This window comes from Callorhinchus milii, unplaced genomic scaffold (genome assembly GCF_018977255.1).
Source record: "Callorhinchus milii isolate IMCB2004 unplaced genomic scaffold, IMCB_Cmil_1.0 Scaffold1, whole genome shotgun sequence".
NCBI lineage: Eukaryota > Metazoa > Chordata > Chondrichthyes > Chimaeriformes > Callorhinchidae > Callorhinchus > Callorhinchus milii.
The window spans coordinates 134,170,148-134,191,788 of NW_024704742.1; the positions used below are offsets into that span (position 1 = coordinate 134,170,148).

Consider the following 21,641-nt stretch of genomic DNA (forward strand, 5'->3'; position numbering starts at 1 on the left):
AACCCTCCACAAACATGGTGTGGACTTTGACCCTATCGATCTTAACGGGATTCAACCATAATGTGGAAGAAACTGTTCACCACTTTTCGTCGCTAACCAGTACCCCATCAGAAACGTAGATGAAATTAAAGAAAAAAAATAACCTTGCAGGACTATTATTCAGCATAACCCATTGCCTTAGAAGACACTTTTACTTACGCCAACCTGTTTTGTCATGCTTTTCAAACCGCCCTCACCCCTATTTCTTCGACAGGTTAATAGCCCACAAAGCTTACAGTCAATTCACTTCACAGTGAAGCGCTTTGAGATGTCTCAAAACGTGATAAGGCGCTATATCAAATGCAAGGATTATTATTATTATCACTTTTACCTGCATTTGCTAAGCAACACCACTGGGTGCCACAATAGTGCTAAGTGAGCCCTCCTAGTGGTAGGGAATAAGCACTGCAAACTTTTACAAAGTGGATTGACGTTCTGTCCTAAACACTTAAAATTGCGCAGCATTTGAAAATCAGAAATTCAGCCTTAAGGTGAAATTCCCATCTTTAAAACTTTCCTAAAATGTTGTACATTTGTCTTAAGCCTAAGACCATTAGAATTTCTGGGTCTAAAGGATTCTCCTGGACATTAGATAATGCACCAGTAACTCTAAGCACAGACCAACCAATCGATGACGTCAGGTGAATAAACTGGAAGAAAAACTAAGGGCAAGGAACAGAGGCAAGGAGAGGAGAGAAGGGGGCACTTCATCAAAACAGTGATAAGTGTATCAAGAACATGTGGCAAGACAAAGTCTCATATGTGTTATTGCAAGAGGGGTGGAGGGGAGGTTCCAACCACTGGATAAAAGAGCAGCTAGATTTCTAAAATGATCAAGGACCCAAATCGAAAGGACCAGTGCTCTCTGTCTGCAAAGTCAGTCTGTAAGATTTCAATCGTCCTGTTCACACAACAGTAACATTGCTATTTAAATAGGAGCTTGCCTTTAAACAACTCATCGCTAAGTGCTCGCTCGCTCACTCACTCATACTTCGAAACCAAACAAAAATGACAATCGCTTGCTCTTGCACACACACACACACACGCGCTCAAGTAATCTCTCTCTTGTAAATACTTATTAGGAAAATAACACTGACCAACTGATCCAAGATGCGGAAAAAAAGTAATTGATAATAAACCTGCTCACAAATAGAACATTCACAGTACCTGGGCTGTAATGTGCTCACATTATATATGGAAACACAAGCTCATGTGAGGGTTATTTTCCTGATTTTTTTCTGTTTCCCTTCTGCATATTATACCTTTTTGAGCGACTAAACCAGGGTTTTCAAAATAACATGACAATGTGATACAGCCCTGCTTAATTTGGTCCATTAGAAACACATTTTCAATTCATTTAAAAAAAACACTGAAGATTTGGCCAAAAGAGTTTCAACCGAACTAGACACGAGCAAAATACTGTTTATGTGAGACTTGACTCCCCTCTCCTCTGTTTTGTGTGTACGTGAGTTTTTCTTTGAAATAACGCCTTTAGTGAATGCCATTAGTTCCTTAGTGCCCGAGAGATCAAATTCACTGAATGGTGACCAAATTGCACAAGCTTTGTGGGAACCACAAGAGAGAACTTGTTTGGTGGCATAAAAAGTACAGAGTGAGTAAAAGGATGTATTGCAACAGTACAAAAATGTATACTTCTTAAAAAGTGTCGAGTTTCTTCCTTTTTTTCCCCAAATCAACCGACTGTGGATTTAGACATGAGACCGCCACGGGGTTAGCTACGCGGCTGCCCAGGATCAGCATTTCCAGATGGTTCCGAGAGGGTCCTTATGGAACGTGTGACAGCGACACCAGGCCGAGTGTTCACCCCTGCAGGGAGTGGCCCTTTCTGGGCGGGCGGGGAGTGGCGGGAGCGTATTCTCCCCCTTCCCCTGACCCCCCCTCCACCCCCAACCCACCTATTAGAAAAATGCGGGCGTCCGAGTGGCGAGAACGCTCCTCATTTCTCCGTCGCGCACAAACGCTTGGACTTTATGAAGGCCATTCCATGTGTCCGCATGTGTGTGTTCAAGGCAGCTTCGCTTTCAAATGTCTTGGAACAGACTTTACACTTTTTGTCCGTCAGCATGCCCTCCTCCTGGCTGTCTTCCGAGGTGGCTTTGCTGTCGGCCGCGCTGTCCTCCCTGGCCCCGTTCTGCCGGGCCACCTGCTGGGCATTCTTCATCTTGTGCACGATGAACAGGTGCCGGGTGAGAGACTGCAGCGAGGTGTAGCACAGCCCGCACTCCCTGCACTGGCACGTGGAGCCGTCAGTTTTGTGCTGCGGGAGGTGGTCTTGGAACTGAGTCACGTTCTCTGTGGTAAAGCCACACACGGCGCACTTGTTCAGCTTGATGACATTGATTTTCAGCTTCTTTAACGGTTGCGTGATGGCTCCTCGGGCAGGACTCCTGATCTCCATCACAGTGTCCTCCAGCTTCCTCTTTGGCGGCGATGACATCTGAAAGAGACAGCAAAGCTCCAAGTAGCACAAACCATCACGCTCGCTCCCAATTCCGAGCAACGAGAAATATAACCTTGCATTTGATATAGTGCCTTATCACATCGCTGAAGTGTCCGAAGCAGCACTGCCACTTGTCAATTCAGAACTGCTGGTGCCTTCAATTTACATTTGGTGGTTTGTTTCAACATCCTCAAACCCTACCTTCGCTCAGCAGACATCCTCTGGCCTAACCGACTCACCATCAGTGGTCAGGCTGTCAGGCTTTCCGCCCCCCCCCCCACCCCACCACCACCACTCTGGATATTCCCCGACCCTGCGTCTAAGCAGTGAGCCTAACAGCACTAGTAAGAAAAGTGTGTATCCCAGGATAAAACAATTCTACTCACCACATTCTCTTCCTTAGGGGACTCCACTATGGTTGTTGCCTCTGTCATCTGGGACAGGTCAGGGTTTTTAATGCCGTGCATGAGACGTATATGTTTCTCCAGCATAAACCTTTTGGTGAATGTGCGTTTCGAATCTGGGCAATTCCTAGGAGAAACAGAATATCATAATAATAATCCTTGCATTGGATATGGCGCCTTATCACGTCATTGAGGCGCCTCAAAGCGCTTCATAGAACATATTGTAAAGTGAATTGACTGCATATTTTGTGGACAGAAAATGGCAGTTAATTACGCACAGCAGTGTCCCACTTTTTGGGAGGGTGAGGAATTATTACCCCCGGAAAACGATCCGCCAATCAGCTAACAACTGGTTTCCTACTTACTGCTAGATAAATAGAGGCGTGTGGTGTAAGGAAACTTGCCTAGGTTTTGCTCCGTCCGGGAATCGAACCGGGTCCTCTCCCTTGCGAGGCGAGCGCAGTAACCACTACACTACAGGATTCCATGTACACGTGAGCACTCACTGAATGATTCATTGCCAATTTCTGGACAAATTTCCCTCCTTAACCTGAGGACTACAATAACAGTAGTAATAAGAATGATTCTTGCATTCAGAAAATTCAAAAAGTGCAGGATAATTCTATAAAGTGTAGTTTGTATTTATAGGGAATCGCAGCAGCTCAATTGTGCACAGCAATGCCCCACAAACAACTTCAAAATATTAAGATAAAAATCATAATAACCTTATATTTGATATAGCGCATTATCACATTGTCAAGGTGTTTCAAAGTGCTTCGCAGGATGTTATAGACAGGACTAAGGTGGTTCAGTTTATTGGCAGTGAACACACTCCCAATGAACCATGCACTAATCCTTGCCATGCTCCACTGGCTCCTTGTTGCAGAATGGATCGATTTAAAAATTGTTTCTTACTTACAATCAATCAATTCACACCCTAGCACCTCCCTAACTCTCTGACCTACTTACAGCCCACTCTAGGACCGGCCTCTTCATTTAGCTGGCTCCAGCCTCCCTGTTCCCCTCCAGCCACTGTGCCCTGAAACTCTAGAACTCGCTGCCTTAATTCCTCCGCCTTGCCTCCCCCCTCCCCGTCTTCAGATTGCATTTGACTGCCTTCCTCTTTGACTTTGCCTCTGGTCACCTCCTCTCTTTCCGGCTCGGTGTCAGCCTCTGCCACTGTTTGCACTGTGACTCTCACAATTGGCTGCCGCGTTTCGCCCACAAATATACAACAAAATTACATTTGTAAAACGCCTTTCACGTCGGGAGGCCGTCCCAAGGTGCTGGACAGACAGTTACGGACCCGAGCTGGGGGTCTGGGAGGGTGGAGGGCAGGGGGGAAGGCAGAGAGATCGAAAGCATGGTCAAAGAGGAGGGTCTTGAAGGTGGAATGGGAGGGGGCGAGGCGGAGGGACCTCAGGATGGAGTTCCAGAGGGAAGAGGCAGAGTGGCAAAAAGCCCGCCTGCCAATAGTGCGGCGACCGAGGCAGGGGACGTGAAGCAGGCCGGAGCTTGCTGAGCGGAGGGAGTAAGCAGGATGGTAGGGGGTTAGGAGGTCGCAGAGGTAGCGGGAGCAAGACAGTGGAGGGCTTTGAACAACAAGACAACAACAACAAGATTCCATTTATAAAGCGCCTTTCACGTCAGGAGGACGTCCCAAGGCGCTGCACAGTTGGGTCATGACCCGAGGAGGGGGGAAATGGTCAGGGGGAGGGGAGGGAGCGAGGAGGGGGGAAATGGTCAGGGTGAGGGGAGGGATGGGAGGGAGCGAGAAGGGGGAAGAGAGTCGAGAGGGGAGCTGAAGGCTCGGTCAAAGAGAAGGTGAAGACCAGGATCTTGAACGGTATCCTCTGTGTGATGGGAAGCCAGTGGAGTTGGGCGAGGATGGGGGTGATAGGGTCGCGGAGCCTGGTGAGTGAGAGGACACGGGCTGCAGAGTTCTGGATGCTCCGCTCCACCATCGGCGGCCGGGCCTTCAGCCACTATGCCCCGAGGCTCTGGAACTCCCTTCCTCACTCCCTTCGCCTCGCTCCCTCTCTTCCTATTTTCGGGTCTCGGCTGAAGACCTTTCTTTTCGACCACGTCTTTGGTCACCTTCCTCCGCCTCCCCCTCCCCCTGGCTCGGCCCCGGAATCCGTTACTGTGAAGCGCTCTGAGATGCCGTCTGGCGTGAAGGGCGCTCTATATATCCAAGTTGTTGTTGGATGATCTGCAGCCTGTGGAGGGAGGAGTTGGGGAGGCCGACAAGCATAGTCGAGCCTCGATATAATGAAAGCGTGTATAATAATAATAATAATCCTTGCATTTGATATAGCGCTTTTCACGTCTTCTAGACGTCCCAAACCGCTTCACAGAATATACTGTAAAGTGAATTGACTGTATATTTGTGGGCGAACGCGGCAGCCAATTGCGCACAGCAGTGTCCCACAAACAGTCGTAGATTGAAAATGACCAATTTATTATTTTTTTTTGGAGGGATTATTATTAGGCTCTGTGTGGAGTAAGGAAACTTGCCCAAGGTTTCGCCCTCTGCCTGGAATTGAACTCAGGTCTCTCGCTTGCAAAGCGAGTGCTCTAACCACTGAGCTACAGGACTCCACAAACTCCAGGGTTTCGATGGCCTGTGGTGTGAGACAATAGCGGAGCCGGGCGACGTTGCAGAGGTATACAGTCAATTCACTTTACAGTATATTTTGTGAAGGGCTTTGAGATGTCTAGAAGACATGAAAAGTGCTATATCAAAGGATTATTATTATTATTAGCGTCAGGACGCCTCAAAGCATTTCACAGGAATTACTGCAAAGTGTAGCGACTGTGTAGGCAAATACAGCAGCTGATTTGTGCACAGCAGTGTTCCACAAACAGCCAAGTGAATGACCAATTTTATCTGTGGGATTATTGGCTAGGACACCAGGGAAAAAAACTCCCTTCTCTTCAAATAGGGAAAGAAGATAGTTGCTGATAATTCATCCACTTTTCGAGCTTGTCAAAATGTCAACACTTCGACTTTTAATAGGTTATAAAAAACATAATGGCATGAGAAACTGATCACTGCTGTCAATGCCAAATAACTTGTTTGCAGTCATTTGACTTGAAAGTAAGAATGATTTACAAGACAGGTCTAGTAATCTTAATGATGAATAATTATAATCCTTGCATTTGATACAGCGCCTTTCATCACATTATCAAGTCACCTCAAAGCACTTCACAGGATTTTGCTGTGATTGAAGTGACAGTATTTGTAAGTGAACGTGACAGCCAATTTCCACACAGCAATGTCCCACAAATAGCCATGAAGTGAACAACACATTTTATTTGGGTTATTGATGTCCTGACACAGGGAAAAACCCTTCTCTTTTCGAATAGTGCCACGAGTAATATATCCACTTGACAGGCAAACGATCCCTCGCTTTAACAACTTATCTGAAAGATGGCATCTCCAAAAAAGCAGTACATTCCCAGCATTGCACTGGAGTGCCAGCCTGCACTGTGAGTTCAAAGTCCCAATGTGGAGCTCAAACCCACATTCTCTGACTCAGATGAAAGAGTGCTGCAACTGAGCCAAGCCGACAACCGGCTGAATCAACTGTTCCGAAGGCTCACTTTGATACAGTAGTCCATTTGGTGGTCTCCCTGGATTTCCTATTTTTTAATTATTTAATACATCAGAGCTTCTCAATAATTAAATAAGGACACAGTATGTGTAGCTTTGCATAAACATACAATCCATACTAACTAAAATAGGCCATGTGATAAATCCACAGCTTAACCTGCACTGTTAGTCTCTGGTCATTTCACCTGGTCTTCAAGTGGCCAATTAACCAAGAATCAATTGAAGATAGATTAAAATATGAAAGCAATAAATATCAATTATTTTCCAAAAGATGTCAAACTGCAGATTTAGTTCAGGGTCAAATTCCACACTGAACAGAAATAGGGAAACCTTGCCAATGGGAGAGAGAGAATTCGGAAGCCTAATGTTTTGACAACAGCTTTCACTTGTTTAGCTCCTTTCATGCAGAATAATATCTACGAGTTCTCCACAGAGATGGAGTGGAAGCCCGTGCAGGGTGGGAAATGGGTTTGGGGGGTGGAAACGGGTGGGAGTAGGAGGATGCAGACCCATTGCAATCCTGGGCACTGCTGATGACAGCACAGACAGGCTGGCTCATCGAAAGGACCTGGAATGGCAAACCTAGGGGCAGGGAATCCTCCCACTCAGCTCCTGTTAAGCTTGCAAGCCAAAACCTTAACGGGTAGGGTGGACGGTCCTAGCTGGACAAGCAACGGGAAAGATTGCCAGACAGTGGCATTGATGGCAAGCGGTTTTAGCTGGCTAGACTCCAGCTAGGGTCCCCAAGCCACGGCTCCTGCCAACTTGCGCCTAATACTTTCCGGACTTAAGTAAGCAGCATGTGTCCCGCGAAGGAAAGAGTGCACATTCCATTCCAACAATCTATCTCTGAAATTTCCAATTGCAACAACAACAACTTGCACTTATATTGCTCCCTCCACAGAGGGCAGAGTCTAGAGCGCTTTAATGCCTGGAATTCTCAGTTTGGGTTGGATACTCTTAAGCACGGTGATAGTTTTCCGCATGGGTCAGACCCCTAGCTGACCAAAAATAAGATGATTTTAGAAGAGTTTTGAAAGCAGGAAAGGAGGGTGTGAGATGGTAGGAAGTATTTGGGGAAGAGTTCCAGGGGGTTAAGTGACTAAGTTTGGCTGCCATTGGTAGGTTTAGGATGTGCAAAATTCTCACTGCTTTAAGCCTTAAGAGCAATACTTTAAGATTGAAGATTAAGCAGGTTTTTGGAAAAATTTAAATTCAGCCTTAATTTAGAAGCGCCTTGGGACATCCTCCTGACGTGAAGGTTGCTGTATAAAATGCAAGGATTATTATTATTATTATTACGGCTCTCTTAAAAGGACAGATTGCAGCAGTCAGGCTAAATGTTTCACAATAACACAATGATGGTCATTGATCAGTGATTTGGAATATATTAAAATTGTTGAGAACATTTGATTTTTTTTGATGGTTCTGAAGTCTGGCCTTTAGAAGTCAAAAGGGACACTCGTTCTCGGAATTTGAACGGTGGAAATTGTATTTAAATAATCCATCAAGATCCAGAATACACTGCATCAATGCCTCTAAAGAACAAACCATCTATTATTCATGGCTAATTGAGCTCTCTTACTTTGTTTCCCTCTGGTCAATGAGTTTAAAATATTTCAAAAAGGAAATAAAAAATTAGTTTGATATAAAACATAGTTGTTCCCGCTGTGGGAAGATAACTAAATTATTAGCAGAATAATTATGGACAATAATGATCCTTACATTTGATATTGCGTCTTTCACCTCAGGCGGACATCTCAAAGCTCTTCACAGGATATACTGTGAAGTGTAGTGACTGTATATTTTGTAAGCATTACACAGTTGAGTTAACATATTCTATGGAGACTGTAGAAATATACGACACAGTCGATTAGTTTCAGCAAACATGCCTCCAATGGATGGATATCCCTCCCTTACCCCGTCTACCTTGCCCTCTCTCCGACTTTAAATCTAGCATAGAAACCTACTTCTTCGACTGCGTCTATGGTCACCTCTCCCTGCCCCTTGTTTGAATCTGACCCAATCTTTGTGAAACACTCAAAGACATTATTGTACACGAAGGGCGTTGCTGTCAGCCTGGCTCAGCTGATGGTCGGCTTGACTCTGAATCAAGAAATTGCAGGTTCAAGCCCCACTTCGGGGACTTTGAACCCAGTCTCAGCCAACACTTCAAAGCAGTGCTGAGGACAATGCTACATTGTTGGAGTTGGCGTCCTTCAGGTGAGAAGCTAAACCAAGGTCGCCGCTGCCTGTTCCTGTTTCACTACCTCAGAGGAACAATTATTGCAACTCCTTGATTGTCCAGCATCTTTCATGTTGGAAGGTCATCCCAAGATGCTCTATAATAATAATAATAATAATAATCCTTGCATTTGATATAGCGCTTTTCACGTCGGGAGGACGTCCCAAAGCGCTTCACAGAACACACTGTAAAATGAACGCGGCAGCCAATTGCGCACAGCAATGTCCCACAAACAGTCGTAGATTGAAAATGACCAATTTATTATTGTTTTGTTTTTTGAAGGGATTATTATTAGGCGTGTGGAGTAAGGAAACTTGCCCAAGGTTTCGCCCTGTCTGGAATTGAACTCGGGTCTCTCACTTGCAAAGCGAGTGCTCTAACCACTGAGCTACAGGACTCTACAAATGTAACTTTGTTGTTGTTTATCCTCCCTGCAGTGCATTTTCAGTAATGAAAGTACAGCTTACAAATGCCCTTCGCCCCCCATCCAACAACACTGACTGTACGCAAGATACTGTAAAGTAAATAATTACCACTGAAAATCAGGGTTTAATACTGCGCTGGTTGCGACATTACTTACCAGCATGTATAGACCTTCCGGATGCCTTTATGTTTGATGCGATTGTGCCTGCACAGACTGTGCGAAGAGCTGAAGGATTTTTCACACTGACGGCATGGGTGCTTCTTCATTTGCTGTTAGAGAGGGGAAACATCATATCAGCTAAACCATCTTTACCTTGGCATCAGGCTCTACATCTCCAGTTATGCATTCTGTCCCACATCCGGTCCTTGACCAGAACTGCTTTCCTCCACCCCCGCCACGTTGCCCACTTTCATGCCTATTTCACTTCAAATGCTGCTGAAATTGGCATTCAAGCTTTCATCACCTCCCGTCTTGATTGTTCCAATGCACCCCTTGCCAGTCTCCCCAGCTCCACAAGGTTCAAATGATTCAGACCTCTGCCACCCGTGTCCTCACCAGTACCAGTCTCCACATTCCCACTGCCCCAATTCTTGCAAGGCTCCACTGCCTCCCTGTTGCAGTTGATTTCAAGATCTTCATACTCACTTTCAAATCTCTTCATGCCCTAGCATCTCCCTAACTTTGCACCCCATTCCTCTATGCTCCAACTTAGCTGAGTTAGCATGGGTCAGCTGTACGTCCCTTGTCCCCTCCGGTACAGAATTGGTGGCCGTCCTTTCAGCCATTATGCCCCGATTCTCTGGAACTCCTTGCCTCAATCCCTCTGTCTTGGCCCCCTCTCTTCTCATTGGCAAATAATATAATCCTTGGATTTGATATAGCGCTTTTTCATGTCCTCTCGAAGTCTCAGAGCGCTTCACAGAATATACTGTAAAGTGAATTAACTGCATATTTGTGGGCGAAACGCAGCCAATTGCGCACAGCAGTGGCCCACAAACAGTCTTGGATTGAAAATGACCAATTTATTACTGTTTTGTTTTTTGGAGGGATTATTATTAGGGGTGTGGAGTAAGGAAACTTGCCCAAGGTTTTGCCCTGCCTGGAATTGAACCCAGGTGTCTCGCTTGCAAAGCGAGTGCTCTAACCACTGAGCTACATGACTTCACAAATCCCACCTGACAAGACTTTCCTCTTCAACCACTATTTGGTTTTTTGGCCACAATTCCCTCCCCCCACCCACTTTTCGGCTCAGCATCAGCCTTCCGTGATGCAATGTGGACGAAGGCACTGTATCAATGCTAGTTCTTGAAGTTTATCCTGAAGAAAACACGATTTGAGCTGCTCCCATCTTTAGACAGCAGAATTTACAATGTTATATTCCTTAGAGCCAAAGGGGTTTGGTTGTAATTTGACCTGGGCGTTTAAAATAATAATAATACCCACATTTGATATAGTGCCTTATCATGTCTTTGAGACATCTCAAAGCGCTTCACAGAATATATTGGAAAGTGGATTGATTAAATTTTGTGGGCGAAACGCAGCAGCCAATTGCACATATCACTGTCCAACAAACAGTCGTGGATTGAGTAACCAAATTGTTAGTATTTATTTATTAATTTTTTGGAAGGGATTATTACCCCCAGGAAAGCAATCCGTCAATCGACTAATAGCTGGGTTCCCACTTACTGCTGGGTAAACAGAGACATGTGGAGTAAGGAATGTTGCCCAATAATGAACAGAATCGACAAGATAAGAGAGATGACAACTCTTCTGTTACTCTGATGGTGGCATCCAAAACATGGGAACACAATGGGATTGAGTGGGATCTAGGATTGTTAAGTGTGAGATCAGAAAATATTTCTTCAAACAAAATGATGTGAAAATATGGAATCAAATGCTCCAGGTGGCTGTAGTGGCAGAATCAAATGGGATGATTAATATGGAGGTAAGTACTTAGCAACAAATGTCTTTCCTCTTTTTTTTCCGCTTTCACTGAGACTCTTTCTGTTTCTCTTACATCTCCCTGTATGTAATTCACTCTTCTCTCTCACGAACATTCTTTTCTCCTTTCCTCTATCTATTACTTCATCCACTCGCACTCTTACACTGTCTCTTGTACATTCGTCCCTTGTGCTCACTCAGGATTCTCTGTATGTGTGTCTGCGTGTCCATGGGAACCATTTTTCGCTCAAAGTAGACTTTATACATGTGCGAAAGAAGAATTTGGAATGGCTAGATGTTGAGGTGCAGAAGCATATGTGCTAAGAATGGCAGGTGCTGTAGTAAATCGGATTGTAAGGTAGAAGCAAGTAAAGATGGTTGTTCTTAACTTCATTTCCTGGGCAGGAAGTAACGTCAAGGCAAACATCTTGACCATGTGCCTCCTTATAACATGGTCCCTTGATGTCTTTTCATATCTGTGGATGTGCACCACACAAGGCAGGGCGAAACCTTGGGTAAGTTTACTTACTCCACACGGCTAATAAAAATCCCTCCAAAATAACAAATTGGTTATTTTTAATCCACAAATGTTTGTGGGACACTGTACGCAATTGGCTGCTGCGTTTTGCCAAAAAATATATGGTCAATTCACTTTATAGCATATTCTGTGAAGCGCTTTGAGATGCCTAGAAGGCATGAAAATCGCTATATCAAATGCAAGGATTATTATTATTACAACACTTGCATTTATATAGCGCCCTCCTGCCAGGCGGCGGCCCAGAGGGCTTAACAATGGTGGAGGGGGAAGGGGGGAGGGGGAAGGTGACCATAGGCACAGTCGAAGAGGAAGGTCTTCAGACCCAACCTGAAAATGGGGAAGGAGGGGGTGAGGGGAAGGGATTGAGGGAGAGATTTCCATAGCTTCAGAGCATAGTGGCTGAAGGCACGACCGCCGATGGTGGAGCGGAAGATTCGAGGGAAAAGGAGGCCGTAGCCAGCAGAGTAGAGGCAGCAGGTAGTGCTGTGAGGAGAGAGGTGGTTGGAGAGATGGGGGGTGGGGGCAAGCCAAGGTGTGGAGGGATTTAAACACTAGAGTGAGGATCATGAAGTCGATCTGCTCTGTGACAGGGAGCCAGTAACGTTTGGCAAGGACTGGAGTAATCAGGGTGCGGAATTTAGTGACGGTGAGAAACGATTGGGACGGATACTCACAAGTAAGGATATAGATGGGTTTGGGGAAAAGATGGGGAAATGGAATTTAAAGTTCTGCCAAAATTTGAATAAACTGACTGAACCAGTTTGACAGGCTGAATGATGCCCTCCTGTTCCTATGAAGCCAATTCATCACATGGAGTAGAGACAGGAGTGTCATTTCCACACCATAAATATTAAGCTCACAAAATACACAGTCACTCCACTTCACAATATATTCCGTGAAACGCTTTGAAACATTTCGATAACGTGATAAGACGCTATATCAAATGCCAGGATTATTACTCTAATAATTTGAATCTTTTCATTTGAAGAACACTTTAAATTCAAGCATTCTTCAGGTAGGTGCATACTTCAAACTAACAGCCGTTAGATTGTAGGTGAAGTTAAGTTGTGAAGTTGTTAAATGTAAGACATTTTATTTTCAGTTGGTAATATTCTTGCCTTGGTGTCAGAAGATTGTGGGTTCAAGCCCCATGTCAGGACTTCGAACTCAAGTAGTACTAAGCTGACCGTCCTTCAAATGAGACACTAAATCGTGTCCCATCTGCCTGTTCAGGTGGACGTTAAAGATCCTATGGCACTATTTGAAGAGAAGGGAGCGTCTCCTGGTGTCTGGCAACCAACCTCCCAAATAAAATTGGCCATTCTCCTCACGTTTGTGGAACATTGCTCTGCACAAAATGGTTGTGCATTCGCCGACAAAACACACAGTCACTGCACTTTACAGTGTATCCTGTGAAGTACTTTGGGACATACTCCTGACGGCGCTATACCAAACAAAATGATTATTAATTGTTATTTTGGAAAAGTAAGGCCTTGAATATAATGAGTAAATACCTTAATACCAAAATAACTCCTGTAAAATATATAAATCTTAATCAATTATTATAATTTCCGTCATTTACTATAAATACTGCTGTTTGTATTTGATAAGGAATAATATAAAATGTATTGGCAAGGGAGAAGGATTTGACATTATTCAGAAGTTACCAGAATTGTTTTCTTTACGCATAGAGTAAATCAATGACCGGAACAGGTTGGTAGAAGCCAGGAACGCTAAAAAGTAGCTTGATGCTGTGATGGGGTGGTGGGGGGGGGAACAGTAGGGTGTGCGTTTTGTAGGGATAAGATCAGATGGTCCGAAGGACGCTCTGGAACGCTACCCTGTGAGGAGTGCTATATAAATGCAAGTTCTTGTTGTTGTTGATCCAGACCATTTTAGTGATCTTGTGCTTGTGCTGTATGATGCAAGGAAGTTACGCTTGCAACCCTGAAAAGCATCTCAGCAATTCAGAATCTTCCAGGTTTACAGTTTCCCACATGATTCCCAGGCTCAAATTTACCCTTAGGTTCAACTTGATTGAATGATTGATTAATACAGCTGCACCAAACATGCACAAAAAACTCGGTGAAATGTTATTCATTTTAGGAAATGTTTAATGTCTTGACTTGCACAGTTGCAGACTTCACTCCAATTCTCCTAAATGCTTCAGTTCCACTAAACCACAAGAAGCAGATGTAGTTTTATAGGGCACAATAAATATTACTAAAAAGATCATACTGTCTTACTAACATAAGGGGCAGCACAACCATCAGCAGTACAATTCCAAACCCAATATTAAAACCGAGACTGCCAGTAAGGCAACGTTTTCAGTTCACATACTGCAAAGCTAAACCTAATCACGAATGCTGTAGTAAGAGAACAATTTCATATTAACCCTACAGTATGTTAGGATAATCATAATCCTTACATTCAATATAGTGCATTATCATGTCTCAAAGCACTTCACAGGATTATACTGTCAAATGTGATGACACTTTTTATAGGCAAATACAGCAGCCAATTTGTGCCCAGCAATGTCCCACAAACATAAACTTAATAACCAATTTTATTTATAGGATTTTTGGCCAGATACCAGGAGAAATTCACTTCAAATTCACTTTTGATGGGAACTTTAACAGACAGACGGGATATTGAACAGACAGACGGGATCTTGTTTTAACAACTCATCAGAAAGATGGCACCTCCAACAAAGCACTTCATCAGAGTGTCAGCCTAGTTCGTGAGTTCAGAGCCTCAACACAGGGTTTGAATCACAACCTTCTGACTCAGTGACGAGAGTGCTCCTGACTGAATCACGCTGACAGGTCTAATTGATTTGTTATGAAACATTAGACTTTTAACATTTATCCTAAAGATTTGCTGCTGCATGTGTTCAAACCTTTCTCTATCCCATCCCCAATCTGTGGTACAATGAGCAGCCTGAAGGTTTCAGAGCCATTTTGTTTTCGATCACCAATCGTGGCATATCATCTTAATCCGAATGGTACCCTGTGAAGCGGCATTGTATTCCAAGATGTTGAAAACTTAAAATTTAGAAACCAACTTTATCCAGAAGTTAAGGGAGCGGGTGCTTCACACGTGTTACAAGAATTGATAGGAAAATTCAATAACAAGTTTGATGTGTTAATCATCACATTGAAACTGAATGAAACCTTGCTTTTTTTCACCCCCTATTCTCTTTCACAGAATGTCACCATTTGTCAAGTCGAGTAAACTATTGCACAGGCCATGAAGCAATGCTGGGCATCTTGTGTGTTACTGTCCAAACAAATGTCCTCAGTGATCTCACTCTGAATAGACAGCATCAAAATACACCTCCACACTTGCTGATAGATTGATATTATATTAATTTCAGGTGAATCAATACAACTGAAGGATTGATGAGCTGCAAATAAATTTGCTGCAAATAAACCTTTACAATGTTGGCCAATAGGAGCTTTAAAGCCACTCATTAATAACCAAGAGGACTGGTGTGTTCCAGGTATAGAAATATAATATGGCAAATTAATCCTGATATATTAGGATTTGAAAGTGAATAGTGTGGCATTTACCCTTTACTGGATATTCAATGGGAAAAGAAATCTGTTACCAGTTCTAAAATTAAATATACATTGAGATGCTATAGGTTGTTGTAGTTTCTTTTAGCTTGTTTTCACAGCATGATTCTCACCTACACTAATATTCACAATAGTAATGTGAATAGCATGGGAAAGAAGAGATCATTCGAGATTTTAATCGACGTTTTCAATCATCTTTCCCCATTACTTCCCCTTCAGCTGTCACCCTCACCCTGTCTCGGGTGCCCAGCCAGCAGTGGGAAATACTTTGAGGCGTCCTCCTGACGTGAGGATGTGAATTCTATATAAATGTAAATAGATTGTATTGGCCTACAAATGCACTCACTGCACTTTACTGTTTACTGAGATGTTTGGATGATGTGATAAGGTTCTACAACAAATGCAAGGATCTATTATCACACACACTTGGGAAATGCTCTATTAGTCTGATACAAATGGCAAGGTCATTTGAATCCAATTATTTTAGTACAGGGAGTCATTCTCTAGGATATCCTCAGGAATTTTATAAGTTGAAGCAGACAGAAGTCAATGATTTGCTGAGTACAACCATTCACAAATGTTAATTCTGCCAAAGACTGATATTTGTTCAGCGAGTTGAAAAAAACAAATGTTGGATCCACAGGCCACATAACCGGGTTCTTACAAGTTTTCAGCATCTTGCAAGCAGTATTTTTATTGAGCCACTCAAAGGCATGTAATGAGGAGACCATGGATTCAGAGTTGTGAAGGGAAAATTTAGACTAGACAACAGCAAGTATTTATTTACATTGCAAGTAAACAACAGCTGGAGAGGGTTGCCATACTTGAGGCTAGGTTACTGGTGTAACTTACGAAAGAGCTTCATACTGTAAAGTAATCTAATTCCCTTTTGAATGTTATCACATCTGTCTTTTGGATGAGATTTTAAACCAATGCCCCATCTGCCTGATTGGGTGGACATTAAAGATCCCATGGCACTATTCGAAAAGAGAAGAGAGTTTCTCCTGTTGTTCTGGCCAACGATCTCCCAGCTAAGATTGGTCATTTGTTTCATGGATGTTTCTGGGACATTGCTGCCCGCCATTGGCTGCCACATTTTCCTGCAAATACATATTCACTCCATTTCCCTTGTATAGCGCCTTTCACATTGAGAGGACGTCACAAGGGGCTGGACAGTTGAGGATTCACACCCGAGCTGGGAATTGGGATCAGAAGGGCAGTGAGGGTGGGGCTCGGAGAGTGACCAACGGCACAGTTGAAGAGAAGGGCCTTCAGATGGGCCTTGAAGGGGGCAAGGAAGGGGGAAAAGGTGAAGGGACTGGGATGGAGTTCCAAAGAGTGAGTACAGAAAGGCTGAAGGCCCAACTACCATTGGTGGGGTGGGCAGGGTGGGGGACGTGGAGTAGGGCGGAGCCCAGAGCGGCGGGACAGGACAGGTCGGTAAGGGGTTAGCAGGTCACATAAACTATGAATCTCATTCATTCAACACCTTTCATACAGATTTTCCATTAATTGGTAAGTTCACTGAAGCTAATTCTCACATGTGACTGATACGAGCAAGAATAATCACACCCAGGATAAAAAAAAACACAAAATCACACTCAGCACCTCCAATGTAAATAAATCATTTGCTGAAATGACATTAATCTCTACGATCAACAAAACTGTTCTCAAACAATGTAATCATGATCTTTAATCCGCTGTATTGATATTCGTAAGTGAACTATATCACTCAGCTATCCCAACTTCAGATATAAAAGCTCATTAATTCTAGATATACAAAAAAACACTCTCCACAACACAACGTTCAATAAGAGCTCACTGAAGCTAATTCCCACATATGGCTGATGTGAGGGAGAATAATCACATCCAGGATAAATTAATTCAAAACCACACTCAGCGTCATCAATGTAAATCATGTGCTGAACTGACATTAAGATCCTCAATCAACAACACTGATCTCAAAACACTAATAAGGATTTCTACATTTTTTTAAATCATTACCAAAGACTGCATAACAGAATCATAGAAATGTATAGCTCAGAGAAGGCCATTCAGCTAATCATGTCAGTGCTGGCTCAGTTACCCAAACCCCTTTAGTTTACCAAGCCCATACTATCATTCAACTCTTGGAATCTAGTTGTAACGATTATGTGTGACAAGAATGAACTAGCATTTTTATATCACCTTATCACGTTGATCACAACTCAAAAGCTTTACAGCGACTACAGTCAAGTGTTCACTATTTTTGTAGGCAAATGCAGAATCCACTATGTGCAGACGAAAGTCCCCAAGACAGCCAAGAGGCAATTGACAATAATCTGCAGGATTGTTGGCCAGGACGCTTCTTTACACATAGTTTCATTGGATTTTTATAAAATCCGCCTGACAAACCAGCAAATTCAGTTTAATGCCTTATCTAATGGATGGCAATTCTGACGATGCATCACTCACTCCCCACCTCCCACACACCACCCTCAGTAATGCACTTGATTGTCATCTTAAGACTATGAGTTCAAGTACTGACGTAAGATTTGAACCAACATCCTCCTGATCTAAATAGTCTGTGGGGGTGGTACCAACTGAACCACTGTACCACTAGTTGACATATAAAGTAGGTACTGTCCACCACCACTTGCTCTTTTACCTTTCCATGGTCCTTCTTCATGTGAGAAATATAGTCCTCTCGCTCAGGGAACCATTCCTCACAATCCCTGCACATCCAGCCAGGGTTGTTCGCTTTGGATCGGCTCCCAGTTTTCCTCACCACTACCGCGGTTTTCTTTCCCAGCCAGTCAGTCCCATTGATGCCGTTTCCATCTGCTTTATTCTGTCCCATTGTTGTGGCTACAGCCTTCACGACCAAAGGCTTTAAGTTAGGAGGTCCTTCAATGCTCTTGAGTGTACCATGCATAGACTGTAAGATGAGAGAGAGAGACACACACACCCACACAGGTAGATGGTCAGAGTCAGCTCACAACTTTCCCTGTGGTAATTGGGAACAAAGTTAAGAAGCAAATGTTTTTTGAAGTTAGTTTTCCTTAACATTGAAAAACCTGCTTTTATTTCAGAACGTAAAGGTAAAATGAATGACCCAGTTTACTCAAACATTAAAAACACAGGAGGATTTCAATCTGAGAATGGCTTTACCCAATGGAGGCAATTAAAAATGTATGTTTGAAAAGCTTTCAGGTTGCATCTAAAAATGAGACAAAAACTAGGGATGTACTTTAAAGCACCAGGGAAGTCATGCTGGAGTATTTGCTTTCCATTTACTTCTCCCCATTCTTTAGCCTCTGTGACCCCACTTGGCCAGGACACTTCATTATGAATAGTGTCATTGGATCTTTATAAGATCTGCCTAACAAACAAGCTGATTCAGTTAGTGCCTCATCCAAAGGATGGCAATCCCAAAGCTGGGTCAGCAGGGTCGAGATCTGTTCCCACTGGAGCCCTGTATGAGAGATCCTAATGTGAGTCAATTGCCTTCTGATTTCAATCTTCTTCCCGTTTTAACCCAAACAAGACAAACAAAATCAAAAATTCAATGCGTGGGGCAACAGCAACAATTTGAGATGTACGTAGCGCCTTTCAGATGGGAGGTCGTCTCAAGGGGCTTAAGAAGATGAAATTGTAGATACAAACCTGCGCCCTGCTATGGAGCTTTGTTCCACTGATTTTATTTTTATATGAAATAAAACTTTTTTCTTCAACTTATTTCAAACAACGCAACAATATAAAGGGAGCTGGAGCTTACCTTAATGTGTTCTACCATGAGCTGTTTCTGTGCATACAGTAATGCACAGTCCGGGCACTTGAAGACAGACACCTTCTGTTTAGCAACGTGCTGATCAAAGTGGCTGTACAGCAGAGTTTGCTGCGTAAATACAGTGTCACACATAGAGCATTTATAGATTATTCTGAAAATAAAATAAACACAAATTGAGCACTATTTTATTGTTATTCATTTAAAGCTGCCATTTGTAACCGTCCTTTTCTTTGAACTTCAAAAATATTCTAGGAAGCAGCAATTTATAGTGGTCAAACCATCTGAAGTGCTTTTCGGTAATTCCTGTCAAATGGAGTGATTGTTTTTGAAGGCAAACACAGCAGTCATTTGTCTACAGCAGGGTCTCTTGCACAAACAATGATAATAATAATAGCGCCTTATCACCTCTTCAAGGCAGCTCAAAGCTCTTCACAGAATATACTGTAAAGTGAATTGATTATATTTTGTGGGAGAAACACAGCAGCCAATTGCGTACAGCAGTATCCCACAAACAGTCGTGGACTGAGTGACCAAATTTTTATTATTTTTAAAAAAATTAGAAGGATTATTACCCCCGGAAAAGCGATCCGCCAATTGAATAACAACTGGGTTCATATTTACTGCTAGGTGAACAGAGGCATGTGGAGTAAGGAAACTTGCCCTAGGTTTCGTCCTGCTAGGAATCAAACTCAGGTCCTCTCGCTTTCGAGGCAAGTGCTCAACCACTGAGCTACAGGACTCGCTTGACAATTAGTTCCATGGGATCAATAATATGATAGGAGTTTATTGTCTCATCTTATTGTCACGGCATTGATCCTTCAGTATTGCACTGGAGTGCCAGCCTAGGCTGTGACATCCAAGGCCAAATGTGTGGTATGAACCTACAATCATTTGACTCGGAGGCGAGAGTGAAACAATTGAAACAAGCTAAGATCTAGCTCATATTAGCTGCCATTTTGTGTCTGCTAAGGTTGAGATTTAACATAACCTACTGTCTAAAACTTGCAATCTTTTACACTAAGTCGGTGTAATAGCACTTCCCATTATAAAGATTTAGTGGAAAAAATCAATTTTTAGCAATTTTTGCATTAGACACAAATGACCATTTCTTGGTTGGTCATACTTACCTTCATAGGAACATAGGAACATAGGAATTGCAAGACAAAAAAAGGCCAAGGTCCATCTAGTCTGCCTAGTCAATTGTTACAATAATGGAAATGTTGATAGCAGTTAATCCTGTATATATTAGCCTACAATGCAGAGGAAAATTTGGGAACTTTAGACACAAAGTTACCTAATTCTTCCTGTATTCTATAAATAAGATTTCCCATCTCAATCCATTTCTGATCACACCTGAAACATTGACTGATCGTTCTCTCAGAGGTTGATTGAGCTTCTCTGGGTTCCCAGCATTTTCCTGCTTTTATTTGGACTTTCCAACATGTTCATCTCTTCTAAGGAACTGCTGCTTCTCATCATTTTGAAATGGATTCCAATTTTTGAGTTGAAGCATTTAACATTCGGAAAGATATTTATATAGTGCCTTTCCCATAAGGTGGATGTATTTCAGAAAGATGATTATCAAACGGTGTTTTGGGTTTAAGGAAATAAGGTGTCAAACTCTTGTTTGCCAAGGAAAGTAGACATTGAACACAAAAAGCTTCTCAGTGGAGAAAACCAGCCAAACAGCAGCTTTCCGCTCTCACTATCATTCACTCTTCACTCAAGTAATAACATTGAAGCAAGTGTCAAAAAGCTCAGCTCTTGATTTCTAGCCTCGATTCAGTCTTTTGACTCCGCCGCAACCCAGTCCCTCCGGTGACACAGAGAATTGTCAGCGCCTTGCAGCCCAACGCTGAGCCCAGATGAAACATAAAGGCAGAAAATTCTTTGGAATCATAATAAACTGCATCAAACGAAATTATGAGCAAACAAGTCGCTTGGAAATGTCAGGAGTACAAATGGCTCTAATTATTTCACTCTGCCAACTCACAGGCAGTTCCAAAGCTCTGGGCAATACAGGTACTCTTTCTGTCATGCAGCTTTGACATTTCAATTAAGACTGAATAGACGTAATGGGGAGAGGCGGGTAAAACAGTCACTGTGATCTTATACTGCAGCAAAAATTCACATTTACTCATCGTTTAGGAACTTTGCTGGTGCAGACTGGCTGCCACGTTTGCCCCAATCACAAAATTCCATATTAAACTCAAGTTTATCATTTTATTTCCGCATCATGATTCCCTTTTTGATGGAGTCATTAACCTTAGACACATCTGCCTTCTGGTTCAGTTTGATGTGAAGAAGGCAGACACCATCATTTCAAAGAAATAAAATATTTTCCCCTTCTCATCAAAAATCCCACACCCCCCCCCCAAAAAAAGAATTGGTCATTCATCTCGTTGTTTGTAGGATGTTACTGGTGCAATTGCCTACAAAACACTCAGTCCATTTCTATTTAATCTGATACATGCTAAAAGCAGGAAGTGATGTTGGCAGCAATTTGCTGACTCCAAAACTGGTCATTGTTTAAAAATGTTGGAAGCTAAAATGAATGACCTGGTTCACCAGATCTTTGCCAACAGTGCTTCCTGTGCGCAGCAGCAAGAAATGACCTTGGGGTAGT

General features: G+C 43.0%; 1 protein-coding gene and 1 non-coding gene across 11 annotated transcripts in view; both read right to left on the reverse strand.

Moving 5' to 3' along the window:
• Positions 1–321: 321 nt before the first annotated feature.
• The window catches only part of znf532 (zinc finger protein 532), a 76,534-nt gene continuing 55,214 nt past the window's right edge, over positions 322–21,641 (reverse strand). For all 10 annotated transcript variants that reach the window (XM_042335884.1, XM_007903087.2, XM_007903096.2 and 7 more), the window contains 5 exons: positions 19,004–19,166; positions 17,894–18,163; positions 9,346–9,458; positions 2,887–3,031; positions 322–2,497 (listed from right to left, as the gene is read on the reverse strand). In XM_042335884.1, coding sequence (XP_042191818.1) covers positions 1,997–2,497; positions 2,887–3,031; positions 9,346–9,458; positions 17,894–18,163; positions 19,004–19,166 — 1,192 coding nt within the window. In that variant the 3' untranslated portion in view covers positions 322–1,996. The remainder of the gene's footprint in view (positions 2,498–2,886; positions 3,032–9,345; positions 9,459–17,893; positions 18,164–19,003; positions 19,167–21,641) is intronic.
• On the reverse strand, positions 19,684–19,755 carry trnas-cga. The gene has a single exon. It is a non-coding gene; the product is annotated as a tRNA-Ser (tRNA).